At 55.7% G+C, this 15,820-nt stretch overlaps 1 protein-coding gene and 1 long non-coding RNA gene across 2 annotated transcripts in view; one reads left to right on the plus strand and one right to left on the minus strand.

Moving 5' to 3' along the window:
* Positions 1-4,460, minus strand: part of DHRS3 (dehydrogenase/reductase 3) — a 41,343-nt gene extending 36,883 nt beyond the window's left edge. The window contains exon 1 of the mRNA XM_036460887.2: positions 4,266-4,460. Coding sequence (XP_036316780.1) covers positions 4,266-4,460 — 195 coding nt within the window. The remainder of the gene's footprint in view (positions 1-4,265) is intronic.
* On the plus strand, positions 4,053-4,657 carry LOC123651087. The gene is made up of 2 exons (XR_006739567.1): positions 4,053-4,155; positions 4,356-4,657. It is a non-coding gene; the product is annotated as an uncharacterized LOC123651087 (long non-coding RNA).
* The last annotated feature ends 11,163 nt before the right edge of the window (positions 4,658-15,820 follow it).

Genomic DNA, 15,820 nt, shown 5'->3' on the forward strand with positions numbered 1-15,820 from the left:
GGTCCTACTGACCTTAGTGTGTGTCTGCGGCGGGTGCTTCTCCTTTTTCCGCGTCCCACACGGAAAGGGAGAAGGACAGGTTCCTGAGTGGAGGAGCTGGGGATTAAGAAATAAAAGAGCCAAAGCCTGTTTGGCTCAGTGGTAGAGCGTCGGTCTGCGGACTGAAAGGTCCCAGGTTCAATTCCGGTCAGGGGCATGTACCTTGGTTGCGGGCACATCCCCCGGTAGGGGGTGTGCAAGAGGCAGCTGGTTGATGTTTCTCTCTCATCGACGTTTCTAGCTCTCTATTTCTCTCCCTTCCTCTCTATAAAAAAATCAATAAAATATATTAAAAAAAAAAGAAAGAAAGAGAAAGAAAGAAAGAAAGAAAGAAAGAAAGAAAGAAAAGAAAAGAAAAGAAAAGAAAAGAAAAGAAAAGAAAAGAAAAGAAAGGGACAAGAGGCAGAAATAGATCCAAAAGCTGGGTGCCAGGTGGGGGCTGTCACTCTGATGGAGGGACAGTCAACACCCACCACAGACAACACAGCACAAGTACTGATTTCCAGAGGGGGGTTTAAGGTCAAAGAAGTTTTGGGTGAGCCCAGGTCCTATTCGTTCCTCATTCCAAGCACATGGATAAAGATAAGAAATCAGTACTGATGACAGACATTTTGGGAGGCTGTTTCTTGGGAACGGCCATGCCAGTCACCTCGGACTCGGCTGACATTAATTTAAAGGTCAACCATGTGCATTCCCAAGGGGGCCTCGACATGCGCCCTAAACCCAACAAGTGTGTCCTTCTGAGAAGATGAGAGGACACAGAGACACACAGAGCGACAAAGCTGACGCCCCCGTGAAGACAGAGGCAGAGCCTGGAGAGACTGTGGCAGCGGAGGACACCACTGGGAGCCGCGAGGAGGCACCAGGGGCAGGGCTGTCCCCTAGTCTCTCTGGAGGGAGTGGGGCTCTGCCAGCACCTCGATTCCAGACTTGTGGCCCCCAGAGCTGAGAATGTGTTGCCACTGCTGTCAGCCACCAAGTTCCTGGCAATCTGTCAGGGCGGCCACGGGAAACGAACGCACGCCGTAATCTGCGCCTTGACTGTGAGCACCTGGCCACGCCTCTCCGTCTTCATTCATCTTTAGTGGATCCACCCCTAACCCGGACCCAGCTGAGGTCTCGCGGAGGCTGCCGTCCTGGGGCAGGTGGGCCTGGGCCTGCCCCAGTGTCGGGAAGGAGAAGAGCACGGGACTTGCTGGACGGATGTGAGGGAGAATGGGATCCACAAATCTGCATCAGAGGCTAGTTCGTGGCTAGCTGCTTTAGGCACAGGGCTGGAGACGCACACACCGTCCATTCCGTAGTAGCAAGGCAGACGCAACTGCGAGCCAGTTCTCACACCGCCTTCCTGAAATGGGACCCCGAGACCCGGCTCTACCCCTCCTCCTCGGGGCGCTCAGGCCCTTGTGTGTGGCCCCTGCCTCCACAAGCCTGCCATCATGGCTCAGGCCTCTGGCCCAACCGCGTCATCATACTGGACCCAAGGCTGGAACAGCCACTGCAAATGCTTCCAAACAAACAGTCCACTCTCATCCTCCCGCCTCCTCCTGTAAAAACCATGTCAAGGTCAAAGCCGTCGGAGGCTGGGCCAGCTGACTAGCTGGCCAGGCCTTTGGGGGGAAGAGGGATGGGCCTGAGCTCTATAAATGCTTCCATGGCAGGAACCCCAGAAGGACATGGAAAATCAAAAGGAAGAGCCTTCCCCTGAGACACCCTACCTAACCGAACCTTTCTAATCCCTGGAGCCTTTGTGTCCCTTTAAGAAAAGCCCTTATTGGGGGTCACCTTTACGGCCTAAGGCACACTACTGTCCACAAATATTGCCAAGTCCTGTTTGACTCAAGGTCATTGTGTGAAACTGGATAGGCGCTCGCCCCCCAAAAGTAAACAGACCTTTTCGGGACCTGCTGGCTGTTTGCAGACTCTGCTCTTCCTCCTTTCTATCTCTCTGGGGGCCTTTCCCCCTCTGAGTCCACCCCACCCCAAATCCAAGCTGGAAGGGCTCTCAGAGGCAGCCCCTCCTTCCACCAAAGGAGGCATGGTCATCTGTGGTTTGACACTACCACCTGTCTCACCTCACTGCAGGCTGCAGGGGGCGCTGCCCTCCCGCTCTCCCCAGCAGCTCCAGGACCTGCCCAAGGCCCATGGAGCACATCACCCACCCCACAGTCTCCTGGGAATTCCCCACTCCACCACACGTGTCCCTGGGTCCCCAAGTCCATGGGCCCCCAAACTCCCCTAGGTCTGGAGATAGTCCCAATGTCAGGCAAGATTGCAAATTTCCCACGGTGACAGTGTGACAGCGAGAGGACAGCTCGTTCAGAAGTGGCTCCAGTAATTGGCCGGATAATTATGAGTTACAGGGAGCTCCGTTCTTGGTCACCCCAACAGGTCTGGTGACTGAACCTAGGGTGAAGGGCATTGGGAGTTTCGGGGGGGAGGGGCTGTGGATCCTGTTTCTGGGGACCTGGTGCCACTTTAAGACATTTCCCATGGGTCCCGGTTCATTCCCTGGAAGAGAGGGTCCAACCCGAGTGAGGTGGGGCACGGTTCCCAGTGTGTGAACTTGCAGGGCCCACTCTGCACGCTCCCCCCTCCCCCCTCCCCCAATGCCATAGGCTTCTTTCAATTTGGGCTTGTTTATAGTCAGTCAAGTTTTTCCAGATTGACTGAAGGAGTTCTCCGTGTGCCTACTGCAGCCAGTTACGGGAGCGGCGAGAGAGCCAGGACTGGGGCCAGCCGGGAGAGTCAGAAGGAGGTGTCTGTGGGGTGCAGACAGCTAAGGAATGACAATCACACACGACTGTCCTCAACTGCACGTCCCCCTGCAATAATTCCCTCCTCTGCCCTTCCCAGCCCCTCCGCCAAGGGCATCATCCCGAGGAAATGAAACTGCTGAGAACACGTCTTACTTCTCCTTTCTGTGTGTGTCCAAGGGTTAAAAACACTCCCAAACTCCCCTTCCAAGGTCAAGCAGCTGTCCAAACCACCCAAGGAGAAGCGGCAGGCAGCCCGGGGCCAGCAGCCCCCCCTGATGGGCTGGGACGCCCCTGCGGCCGGCGAGGGAAGAGTTAATGGCGATCAGCGTTGGCTGATAGCTCCGGCTCCAAAGTTCAGTCGCAGCCCCAGCCACCCCGGAGGAATTGTAAATCTCAGGGCAGCGTTTAGCAAAACAAAAGCAACCTGGAATTGCACGCAGGTTCGGGTTTTCTACATATTTACTTAATCTCCTAGGTATGTGGCCCCCTGTCAGATCAGCTGGCTTGTGCGGGGCCCTTTCACCCCCTCCTGGCTCTCCACAGTTTAAGTTTCAAACGAATTCTCTGTTTTTTTGCTCTTCCTCTTCGCAGCGCTGGGTGAGTCAGCCTGGCTCGGGCTGGAGTTGGGTGACAGCCGGCTCACCCTCCCCACTCCCCAGCACCAGGTCTGGGGAAGCTGGAGGAAGAGGTGCTGGGACTCCCAGAAAGTTCCAGGGATCCCCTCCCAGGCTGTATTGGGGGGGGGGGGGGGAGACAGGGTGGAAGGTAAGGAGAACAAGGGCTCTTTATCAGCTGCCAGTTCCCCGACCCCCTCTCTCCAGATTTCCAAACACCTGGGCCTCCCAGCGCCTGTCAAGCCAGGCTAGACCATCAAAGACCACCCCCCTCCTTTCCCCCCCCCCAAACCCAAACCAAGTCTCCTCTCTCCCAGTGCCTCCAGCGCCGCAGCCGCCCAGGTCGGGCCGGGGAGCGGGGTTGCCAAGGAAAACACGAAGCGCCAGCAAGCAGCCGCTGGCTCCCAGCTCGCCCAGCAGCGCGCACACACACCCTCCGCTCGCCGCGGCGGTGGCCGGGAGGGGAGAAGCGAGGGGGGGGGCGCAACACCTTCCCGGGGAAGGAGGGAGGGAGGCATGTGGGGAATGGGTGGGTCTCCCAAGTTTCGGGGTGGGGGCGACCAGCCAGCCAAGCCACGGAGCCCTCCAGGGGCAGAGCAGCCCGGGACCTGCCAAAGCAGACAGTCCGGGGCCGGGGAATGGGAAACGGACCAGGTGAAACTGACCAGCTCAGCGTTCGCGGGCGGCGGGCGGGCGACTCTCAGGTCCCGGGCGGGCGCGGGTCCGGGCAACGGCGGCGGCAGGTGGGCGCACTCCCCCACCCCCCTCGGCACCCTCCCCATCCCGCCTCCGATCCCCTGATCCCAAGCAGCCTCGGCCCCCCCACCCGCCGGCCTCGCAGCGCCCCCCGTACCTTCCGGGCGCCGCGTTCTGCGAACTCGCGGGCGAGCTGGCGCCCGATGCCCCTGCCGCCGCCGGTGATGAGCACGTTCTCCCGGGACAGGTCCCGCAGCCTGGCGGGCAGCACGCGCGCCACGGCCGCCTTGGCCACCAGGTAGAGCATCTGGAGCGGGAACAGCACCAGCGCGCCCAGCCACTTCCATCCCATCCTCCGCCGCGCCGGGGCCGGGCAGGGCGGGGGGCGAAACTCCCCGCGCCGCCGGGCAAAACAGGAATCGAAAAAAGAAGAAAACACCTCTCCACAAACAATAATAAATACAACGGGACGGGGGGCGGAGAGGCGTCCCACCTGGCCGCGCTGGAAACCACCTCTCCCCGAGTGCACGGCACCGGGCGAGGAAAAGAAAAAGAAAGGAAAAAAAGAAAAAAGATAAATCCTCCTGGGGAGGAGGGAAAAGAGCGTCTGCGAAGGCTGGGACAGTGAGCGGGGCGGAGGGGAAGCCGGAGGTGGGAAGTTCTAACAAGAAGTTGCTTGCCCCGGCGGCGGGCGGCGGGCGGCGGGGGAATCCGCAGGTAAATGTTTACCGGGGACGGAGCCCGGCGGAGGGAGGGGGAGAGGGCACCAGCCGCACGCGCGCACCCTGCCACAGCCCCGCGGTTTCAAAGTGCAAGATGGAAAAAAAAAAGAATCTGTTTCCAAATTGGTGCGCTTCCCCACCCCTTCTCCGGGGGGAGGGGGGGGAAGTGGGGGGGAAAAAGTGCTTGGAGCTCCCAATGTCAGCCCGCGGAAGCCGCTCGGCTCCCGGCGAGGCTCGGGCTCAGGAAATTGCCTAAAGGCGCTCCGATGGCCAGCGCCGTGCAGCCGCCGCAGCGGCGGGGGGTCCGGGTGTCCGTTTCTCTCCCTGCAGGGCTCGCCCTCGCGCGCGCCCGCCCGCTCTCCTCTCCGGCTCCCTCCCTCCTTCCCTCTCGCTTCCAGCCGCCCGGGCTGGGAGTTGCCGCCCGATCCAGCTCGCTTTCTCTCCCTCGTTAGCATGTATGGCCTGCTTTTTTTTTTTTTTTTTTTTTTTTTTTTTTTTGTCCTTTTTCAACTTGGAGAGGGCCCGGCTGCGGGGCGCGCGTGGCCCGGACGCCCGGGTCCGCGCCGCCTAATTCATCCGCTCCCGGGGCGGGCGGCGGCGCGCGGGGCCGGAGGGCGGCCGCCGTGTTTCCCCCCATTTTTTTTTTTTTAATACCCCATTAAGTCTGATTGACAGTTAAAGTTGGTCCGAGGCTTCACGCCCGTGCCTCTGACTGGCTGCCGCGGCTCCCCCTCCCCCCTGCGCGGCCGCGGGGGGAGCGCGCGCGGGGAACGCGGGGGCGCGCGCGGGAGGGGGTGGCGCGCACACTTCGCTCCGCCGCGCGTCCTCCCTCCCGGGGCTGCTCCCCGGTCTGCAAGCCGGGGCTTGCCGGCGGGGCCTCTGAGGGCTCGGCTCGCAGCTGGAACTCCAACGCGCTGGGACCGAGTCCTGCGAACCGGCTCCCTCCTGGAGACATTCCTCCCGGTTCCGGACGCGGTCCCCGGAGTGGGGGGGGGGGGGGGTGCGGACGCCCGGAGCGGGGGTGCCTGGGGACCCCCTGATCGGGGCAGGCCCCGGGGAGCTCGCGCATGCCTTGATCTAACCAGGTCGCCCAGGGTCTGTGTCAGGCCGTTTGGACACACACACACCCCAGCCTGCAGGTAGGACCAGGAAGCCACTCCCGACCTTTGCCCAGACGTCTTCTGTCTCCACTTGGCGTGCGCTTTCCAAAGCCGCGCCGGGAGCCCCGCGCTGATGGGGGAAACAGCTGGGGAGTTTGCTGGAAAGGGGTTTGCTGCGGGGAGAAAAGGTGGGCAGGGTAAGGAACTCTGCCCCCAAGGTGCCAATAAAAATCCCCATAAGATTAGGTGGGAGCGTATTTATGGCTCATCTGGACTAGAATTACCGTGACTGACAGCAGTTTCCTTAATCACAAAAGCCTGTAAACAAACCGTCCTGAGCCGGTGCCCCCTGTGCCGCTGGCTGGCGGCGCCTTCTCTCCGTGGGGCTCCGTGGGCCGACCTCGCTGGCTGGGCACCCACCCTGGAGCCTCCTGTCTCCCCCCCCCCCCCACCGTCGCCCCTGCTGGAGGGTGGGACCCAGCTCTGCAGAGCTGTCTGTTGCAGGAAGTCTGGGAGGTGACTCACTCAGAAGCAGCCCCGGTTAGAAGTGCTGATGGGACTCGCTTCCTGCGGCCCCCAAGAGCCCAGGCCAGGAGGAGTGAGGGGGCCCCGGGAGCTGCCCTGCGATCTGGGGCAGCGGTTCTGTGGGCAGGTTTGGTCGGGCCTCCCCGCCCCACGTTCCCTGGCCAATGCCGAGGGCCCTGGGAGGACTTCTTTGGGAGCCAGGCTGATTTGGGGAGAGGTGGCTGGGGTTTACCTCCTCTTCCGCTGCAAAGACACCCCCCCCCCCCCGAATTCTGGGGAGAAGCTCCGCAGGGGAGGATCTTCCAGGTGAACTGGGGGACTCTTAACCGGGAAGCAGCTGGGAGAGCTTGGGAGTGGAGTTGGATGAGAGACCCTCTGTCCTACACGGAACGCATACATGTGGAATCTAATGAACAAAAGAGGTCCAGAGACCTGGAAGCATGGAGCAGACTGAGGGATCTCAGAGGGAAGGGGCGAGGGTGGGTGGAAGAGATTCACCAAAGAACTTATATGCATGTACACATATGCTCATGGACACAGACAGTGGTCCCATGAAGGCTTGTGGTGGGGCAGGAATCAGGTGGAGGGGGGCAAAAGGGTAAAAATGGGGGGACATCTACAATACTCTCAAAATAAAAAATAAAATTTTTAAAATGCTTATCTTCTGACTGTATCTCCCATGGACCATGCAATGGGAAAGCATTGTCCCCATTTGCCAGGTTACCCTGCCAGGAAGTGCAGGAGGGAAGGATCCGAATCTAGACCTGATTTGTCTTCCCACCCACCCCATTGGGGCAGGAGGGAGCAGAGAGGGGCAGGATGAGGCTCCCTCCGGCCTCCATCGGACCCTCCAGAAGTAGGACGGAAAAGCAGGCCGTTGCCTTCATCCAACTCCCAGGCCACGGCTCAAGTCAGCACTTGGTTAGAGTGATCGCCGCCTCCTCCTCGGAGGGAGGTCTGTAAAAATGGAAAAGGAATCCCAGCAGCCCTTTCTACCCAGCCATGCCAGGTGTCTGCCAGGCCTGCCAAGAAGAGGACTCAGAAAGTCTGGAGCTGGAAGGGGTGCGCTCAGCCTGGTCTCATCTGTTATCCTCGGGGCCACCTAGTGGCCGGGGTGCGGTACTGCTCCCGCCTCCCGCCTCCCCCTTTTCTGCTAAACCCACCAAGCTACCCCTTTCCTTTCAGGCCTAAAAAGGCTCCTGAAGACCTTACCCCCAGGCCCCCCCACACCCACTGCTTTGTGGGGAGACTGAGGCACAGAGGTGTTCAGCAGCACATACACACAGCAGTGTGCTCACCTAAGGCCCCTGATCTCCAGCCGGTTCAGATGCCAACCAACCTGGTGGCCAGAGTCCTACCTACATTTTCTCTGGGCGTGTGTCTGAGGGAGAAGGAGGCTGAGAACCCAAACTGACTGTAACCGTACCAGGCCTCCTGCACAGATTCTCGCTTACTCTCCTAACAGCCCCAGGAGGCGGGTGCCGCTGGGCCATTTTCTGGGAGGAAACGGAGGCTCAGCAAACCTGAGGAACTCCTGCCAGGCCACGGGGGTGCCCGCCCTTCTCCAGACCACCAGGTTCGGGTGAAATCAGAATGAAAAGCAACGGCAGGCAATCCTAAAAGGAGCTGGGTTGGACGGTGGCTGGGAAGCAGACGCCTCGTTTCTGCTGGTTCCACCTCCAGGGAGTGGGTTTGTGGGCTTGTACCCCTGGGAGCTTCAGGCCTCGTTTGTCATCAGTGCCCCTAGAAGCACTGTCACTTCCTCTGAGTTCCCTCCTCCAAGTTCTCAAGGAAGAGGAGGGCGAGGGGTGCTGTCTGGGGTGCACCACTCTCGGCCACACAGAGGGTCCCTGGGCTTGGCTCCACGGAGAACTGCAAGGGACGCGAGCCTGCTGCCCTCCCCTCGCACCCTCTTCCCCCACCCCTGGTCCTGTGCTCCTGGTAGCCCCTCCCCCCTTAGCCTCCTTTGTGGCCAGGGGTGGGGAATTGAACTCCAGGGTGAAGTTTGAATTTCACATCCCAGCCTGGGGAGCTGGCCCCACAGCCTCTCCCCACCACCCCCTCCCGCCCCCCAAACGTGAAAGGAGCCTTTGTGGGCTTGGAGGAGGAGGGAGGAGAGGTGCAGCCTGTGGAGCTAACTGTTTCCATGACTCAGCCCGCCCGGCCCAGGGAGGTGTGAGGACTCGGCTGGGCAGGCGGGTGTGCCGTCTAGCCAGGCAGCCAGTTCCAGGATTATAGGTGCACACCCCACCCCCACCCCCACCCCCACCCCAAGAGAGCCACCGGGGACCTGCAGGGAACTTACTGGCCCTGGATGGGCCACCAGGCTGTAACCAGTCACCCCACTCCTCATACCCCCAGGGCCAAGCCCCATTTTTTTTTTTTTTTTTTTTACTTACTATTGCATCTTACACACGTGAAGCCTGTTAACCAGGCCCTTTCCTCATTAACATCCCAGCTGAGAGCTGGAAGTAAATGGGTCTCATGCTTTGCCTTCTACCTTTACGGTACTTACCTGAGGCTTAGAGGCGTTAAGAAAGTCCTTCAAGATCTCAGAGCTGAGAGAGGGAGGTGGGACTTGAACCCTGGTCAAATGCCCAGCTCTGCTTTATCCTTGGGTTGCTCTCAGAGCACATAGGACCACCAGGTTCCTGGGCTTCCAGCCTAGACTTCTGGGACTAGCATCTTGATGGTGGTGGGGAGGGCAGGGATCCGGGGACAGGTGATTGTTCTGGAACCTCCAGTGCTGCCTCTCCATGACCCCTCCTTGTTTCCAGCCCTGCACACAGGTCACATCCTAAATGCGAAGGAGGGAAGGGTGCATGCGGGGATCAGAGAGGCAAGGAAGCCTCTCAATAGCCAGTCAATCGGCCACCACCTGGGCAGCCCCCCAGGGCTGGGAGGCTAGGGCATTGAGGTAGCTGTGTTGGAGAGTACGGCATGGGGTAGTTCTGGCTTTGGGTTCCGGTAGCTTTACTTCAAATCCCAGCTTCCTCACTTGTAAAGGGAGGATAACAATGACAATAGGGTTAGCAGAGCTTAGGAAATGCCAGCGTGGGCCCGGCAGGCCAGGTCCTTGGCGTGTTGCTGGGGAGCAGCCTCCTGCCCGCCCACAGAGATGCGGGGCTGGCTGACCAGCAGCTACCTGCCATCCCACACCGGCCAGCACCCCAGGACCTTACTCTTTGGCCAAGTAACCCCTGTTCATCTTCCAAGATTCCCTTTAGCTCGTGGTATCGCTTTCCAGGAAGCTCTTCCCAGCTCCCTCCCCTCCCTTCAGTCACCAATGTCTCTGTCCCAGGTCTCCCAGGGGTCCCTCCTCTTGGCCCTGTACTTTCTTCCCTCCCAGCATAACCACACTGTCATCACTGGTTTTCACACTGGGCTGGGCAGGTGAGGTGAGGTGAGGGGCAGAGGGGTTTGGTGGGTGTGGGTTAATGCTCACCTTCTCACACCTGGTGAGTTTGTGTTCAACTTGGTTTTCATAAGTGAAGTTGTATCTGCCTTTGCTCCAGCGAAGAAACTGAGTCACCGAGACAAAACTTCCAAGCAAAGGCAGTGACATCTTTCAAACGTATCTCCATTCACTCATTCATTATGCATTCACTCATTTATTCACTCATTCTGCTGGACGTTGGGTGGAAGGACAAGCTGGAGATGGGCACCATTTAATGCTGGTGGATCTTGATCTGGCATCTAGAAGAGTTCAGGAATCTAGAGAATGGGGCTGTGCATAAATTAAATAAGAGTCCAGAGACGAAACATAATTTTGAAAGGCCTATTGGGGGGAAGGAGGGCAGAGGAGCTTGGCTGAAAAAAAACAAGTTCTCCTTGTCTCAGGACCCCTTGCTTTTTATTAACACAATTTGTCCTAAGGCAAGGTAGAGCTACACACCTCAAAGGGTAGGGTTTTTGTACAGAATCCATTGTCAGATTGGAGAATTTCCTTTGGCTGTTCAGGTGTTTGGCCAGGAGGAGGCAATAACATGTAGATTAAGATGTCCTGAGCTGTCTGGGCACAAGCAATCATCATTTTCAGGTTTGGGGAAATGCTTTTAGCCATTCCCAACAGGAGATAACATATGTGACTCAGCCCTTGTTGAGACCCCAAGTTCCACCAACTTTTTGATGAAACTCTTGTAATTATGACATGTTAGAATTGGCTTCTGGCACATCACACATCAATCAATCAGGACTAAGAAGTCAGTGAAGCATGATCCGAGGGAAAGCAGCCTCTGTTTCTTGCCTCTTTCTGGAAATGTGTTCACAGAGACCCACCAAGTCACTGTCCGATGTGAGCAACAGAGGGTCCCAGGGGGGACTGGGTCCATTGGAAAACCGAAAGCAATGGATGTAAGAGTCCAACAAGAGATTGAAGTCATCACAATTAACGGACATTCACTGAGAGCTCACACACTCTGGGTGCTGTTTCTAGCTCCTCAAACATGATAATTTGGCCCTAACAGAGGAGGACATTGAGACATCCCACCCCTGCCCTGAGGCCACAGGCTCCTACAGACTCAAGTAGGTGGTAGAACTCTTGGGGTCTGACTTGGGATCCTGGTGTCTCCCCTTCATTGCCTCTCAATCATGGACACCCCTAAATCTATTACATTTCTGCCATTTACTCTAAAAAGAAGGCCCTGGCCATGCTTTCGGGTGCAGACAGACGTGAGGCCCTTTGCTTTGCTCATGCTCCCTGGATCCTGGCCTCCTTCCCCCCGGGGGCCTGCCAGCTCTGGCTCCACTGTTGAAAAGTCCCCCCCCCACCCCATGGGCGATGATTTCCATGTCTCATCGCCTATTGCACTCGTCAGCTTACAGAAAACAAGTAGGAAACAGACGAGCGGAAGTGCGGGTGTTCCTAATATGGGGATTAAATCCCTTAAATGTAAGAAACAGAATAATAATTGTTACGTTACCTTCCAGTAAGCACTTAGTAGGCATCCTGCCTCACGTGGATTATCTCCTGTGGCCATCCCACCCATCTGTTGAGGAACAACAGGCGCCACCTGAATTTAATGGATGGGGAAGCTGAGGCCCAGAGCGGGGTACCTTGTCCACACATGCAGTGGTCAGCGGTGTTGCTGGACACGGACGGGGTCATCAGGCTTCCTGGACGTGGTGATGCAGCCCGTCGGGTGCCTGTTGAGCCTCCTCTGGGGCGGTCGGTTACAAAGGAAAAGACAAGAACAGCCCCCCAAACATATGCACGATATTCACAATATACATCATTCAACATGTAGGCTACAGCCAAAACAGGTTTGGCTCAGTGGATAGAGCATCGGTCTGCAGATTGAAGGGTCCCAGGTTCGATTCCAGTCAAGGGCATGTACCTTGGTTGCGGGCACATCCCCGGTAGGGGGTGTGTTGGAGGCAGCTGGTCGATGATTCTCTCTTATGGATGTTTCTAGCTATTTATCCTTCTCCCTCCTCCTTGTGAAAAATCAATAATATATATATATATATGTAGGCTACAGAGCAGGGTGCAATTGGGAATGTTAAACATTTTTTTTTTTTTTTTTTTTTAGCTCCTGGAAAGTGCTCTATTTCCCCACAGTCTTAACAGTAAAACCCTTAAAGTGTTAGGATACAAATTCGTAGAGCCAGTATGATCCCCTTTTGGAAAGAAAAAGGCGATGGTATAGATGCATATTTATTTCATTACCACTTGGCCCGGACTAACCGTTAAATGCTTGGGATTCATTTAACTTAATCTCATTTAATCAAAATGGTCCCCTGGAGGCAGGCTCTGCATTCCCCATTTAGATCTGTGGACTTGAAGGTCAAGCCGCGTGGCCAAGGTCACGGAGTCACAGAGTGGCAGGTATGGAATTCAGAGTTGGCTCTGCTTTCCTTCCAGGCCCTTTTCTCGGCCTCCTCCTCTCCCTGCTTGGGCTCTTTGTCTTTCTCTCTCTGTCCCTCCCTCCCCACACATGCACATTTGTGTACACATGGAAAGAAGACAGGAAAGAAACACGTTGGAGCGTTAGCGGTGGCAGTCTCTGGATGGCGGAAGAGGTGATTTCCATCTTTTAAAAATGCCTTTTTACAAATCCCCAACGTTCTAGAGGGAGTTTATGTTCAGAGAAACCCACTCAATGATCTTTCTGTCCAGGTTGCTTGTTTTAGAGTCAGCTGGAGGCAGGAGTTCTGGTGGGAGGCCGCAGAGCCCGTGACCATGGGCCTCTTTAAAATCTGCTAAAAAACCAGACAGGGGAGCCAGACCTTTGCGTTTGGAACCACCTAATCCGTCCTATAATACCTTGCTTTGTAGGCAAGTTCTGCACGCAAATACCGTAAAATCCCATATCGGGGGGCTGACGCTGAGTCTGCCCAGAACAGAACCTGCTAATGATCGCTGCTTGCCAGGAGTCTGCAGAAAGGATCAGCGTGTCACGGCCCCCGCGCCTGCCTCCTGCCTGAGCCACGCTAAAAAGGACTCTTTTCATGAGTTTATAGAAACACTTTGCCGGGGCCATGTTGGGCCTCTAGTTCATCTAACAGGAGCGCTGCGTGGTCTGTGGGGCGGGGAGGGCTGAGGCCCCAGCGGAAACCACAGGTTTGTAAACGCAGCGATAATGCACCCACGTCCCCCGGGGGCTGGGCCTTCTCTGGGGCTGCGTTGGGGGCTGGTGGCAAAGGGGACAGAGCGGGTGGAGAGGTTGGATGCTCTCTACCTGGAAGCCGGGCCCGGAATGACCTTGGGCAAGTCGTTTCCTCTGTGCTTCCATTTCCTAAGGATTGAAAACGAGGGTTCTGCTAAGTACCTCACAGGGCTGTTGTGAGACCCAAAGGGTTGCTTGACATTCCTTCCCCATCCCCACCACAGTGCCCCTGGATGGTGACCTCCTGCCTCGGTGTTCCTAGCTCAGTGTTTAAAAGCTTTGACACTAGAGGGCTCAAAAGACTTACAGAAAGGTTGCAAAACTTGAACCTAGAACGGCTGAGGGAAGGCAGGGGAGGGTGGGTGGGAAGAGATCAACCAATGAACTTGACTGTGTAGATGCATAACCCGTGGACACAGACAATGGGGTGGTGAGGGCCTGGGGGAGGGGGCAGGATGAGAGGGGCTGGAAGAAATCAATGGGGCTGGGGCGGGGGGTGGGGGGGAGGAGGTCCTACTGGTATATATAGATACTATTTTCAACAATAAAGATTTTTTTTAAAAGTGAAAAAAATGGAAACAAGAATTTCAGTGTGGTCTTCACTCGTGTGTTAGTGAACAGGTTACATTTGCTATGTCTCTCCATCATCCATCTGTCTATCTATCTATCATCTATCTATCTATCTATCTATCTATCATCTATCCATCTTTATTATCTATCTATCTATCAATCATCTATCTATCTATCTATCTATCTATCTATCTATCTATCTATCTATCTTGTTTTGAGAGTACATTGCAGACTAATTGCTCCATAGGCCTAAACACTTGAGCATAAAAACAAGGACTATTATATAACGACAGCACTTTTTAAGAATCAAAATCAGGAAGCGGACACTGATAGAACACTGTTATGTAATCCACCGGCCTATTCAGATTTTGCCAGTTGTGTCACGATCATCTTTCATAACAAAAGACAAACACGTTTTTTTCTGGTCCGGGATCCAGTCCAGAGGAACCCAGGGTACCCTGTCCGAGAGCCTCCTGTGACTGCTTCCATCCGGTAGTTTGCCTTTCTTCGTCTCTCATGACCTTGACACTTCTGAAGAGCACAGATGACGATGCTCTTACAGCCACATGTGGGAACCCTCATCCCAAATAGCCTGGAATTTTATTGGATTTGGTGGCAGGACCTTAGAAAGGGTGATTAAGTCAGAATGAGGCTCTTAGGCTGGTCCTAACCCAACTCTGCAACCTGGTGTTATGATAAGAAGAGGAGATTTGGCCACGAAGAGAGACCCCAGGGATGTGTGTGCACAGGGCATTGACAAATGAATGAAATGATTATGGATTCAACTGAGGAGGAGAAGCAGGGTGTAGCCGCACCAGGGAAGTGGAGATGGCCCAGGCCCCCTGTCCCCAACGCCTCGAGGCCCCAGGCCACGCTGTTGTCCTGTGACCAGGCGTCTTCAGGAGGGAGGTCTTGTGTGTTTCAAGTTCCGCCTGGGGTGGGCAGGGCCCCTCACTGGGGCTGGCATCCTGGGCACTTGTGCCCCCTGCTCAGCCTTATGCTTTTTTCTTTTTTAAAAAAAACATGTTTTTCTTTCATTGATTTCAGAGAGGGAGATAGAAACATCAATGATGAGAGAGAATCCTCCATCAGCTGTCTCCTGCACACCGGGAATCAAGCCAGCAATCTGGGCAGGTGCCCCGACTGGGAATAGAACTGTGACCTCCTGGCTCATAGATCAATGCTCAACCACTGAGCCACACCAGCCGAGCCAGCCCTATGCTTTTTTTTTTTTTTTTTAATATATTTTATTGATTTTTTTTTTTTTTTTTTTTTTTTTTTTTTTACAGAGAGGAAGGGAGAGAGCTAGAGAGCTAGAGAGAGTCATCCATCAGCTGCCTCCTGCACAATCCCTGCTGAAGACGTACCTGCAACCAAGGCACATGCCCTTGACCGGAATCGAACCCGGACCCTTTAGTCCACAGGCCGACGTTGTATCCACTGAGCCAAACCGGTTTCAGCAGCCCTATGCTTTTTAAAAGCCTCCCCCCCCCCCCCCCCCCCGGGTGGCATTCTGCTTCAGCTCCTACCGTAGTGAGTTGAAAGATTAACCCCCGTGCCAGGACCGGTTTGGCTCAGTGGATAGAGCGTCGGCCTGCGGACTTAAAGGTCCCGGGTTCGATTCCAGGCAAGGGCATGTACCTTGGTTGCGGGCACATCCCCAGTGGGAGGTGTGCAGGAAGCAGCTGATCGATATTTCTCTCTCATGGATGTTTCTAACTCTCTATCCCTCTCCCTTCCTCTGTAAAAATATTTAAAAATTAAAAAAGAGAGAGAGAAAAAAGAAAAAAGATTAATCCTCGCACCTTTCACTCCAAAATTTATCTCCGCACCCTAACCTCTAGAACACATGTGTCAAACACAAGGCCCGCGGGCCAAATCCGTCCCGCCAGGCCTTGCAATGTGGCCCGCACCGCGCTGTCATCACTGCACTCCGCTGCGTTTCCATCACAATGACAGTTTATGACTGTTCAGTAAACCATTCGGCCCGTGATTTAGGCTGGATTTTAGATTTTGGCCCCTTCTCTGATTGAGTTCGACACCCCTACTGTAGAATGTGATCGGATTTGGGAAAAGGTCTGTGCAGATGTGGTTAAGAATACAGTCATCTTGGATGATCCCATAGACATCCAGTCCGATGACCTATGTCATTAGAAGAGAAGAGACACAGAGATGAGGACACGGCCC

The sequence above is a fragment of the Pipistrellus kuhlii genome, unplaced genomic scaffold (assembly GCF_014108245.1).
Source record: "Pipistrellus kuhlii isolate mPipKuh1 unplaced genomic scaffold, mPipKuh1.p scaffold_m20_p_34, whole genome shotgun sequence".
Classification (NCBI taxonomy): Eukaryota; Metazoa; Chordata; class Mammalia; order Chiroptera; family Vespertilionidae; genus Pipistrellus; species Pipistrellus kuhlii.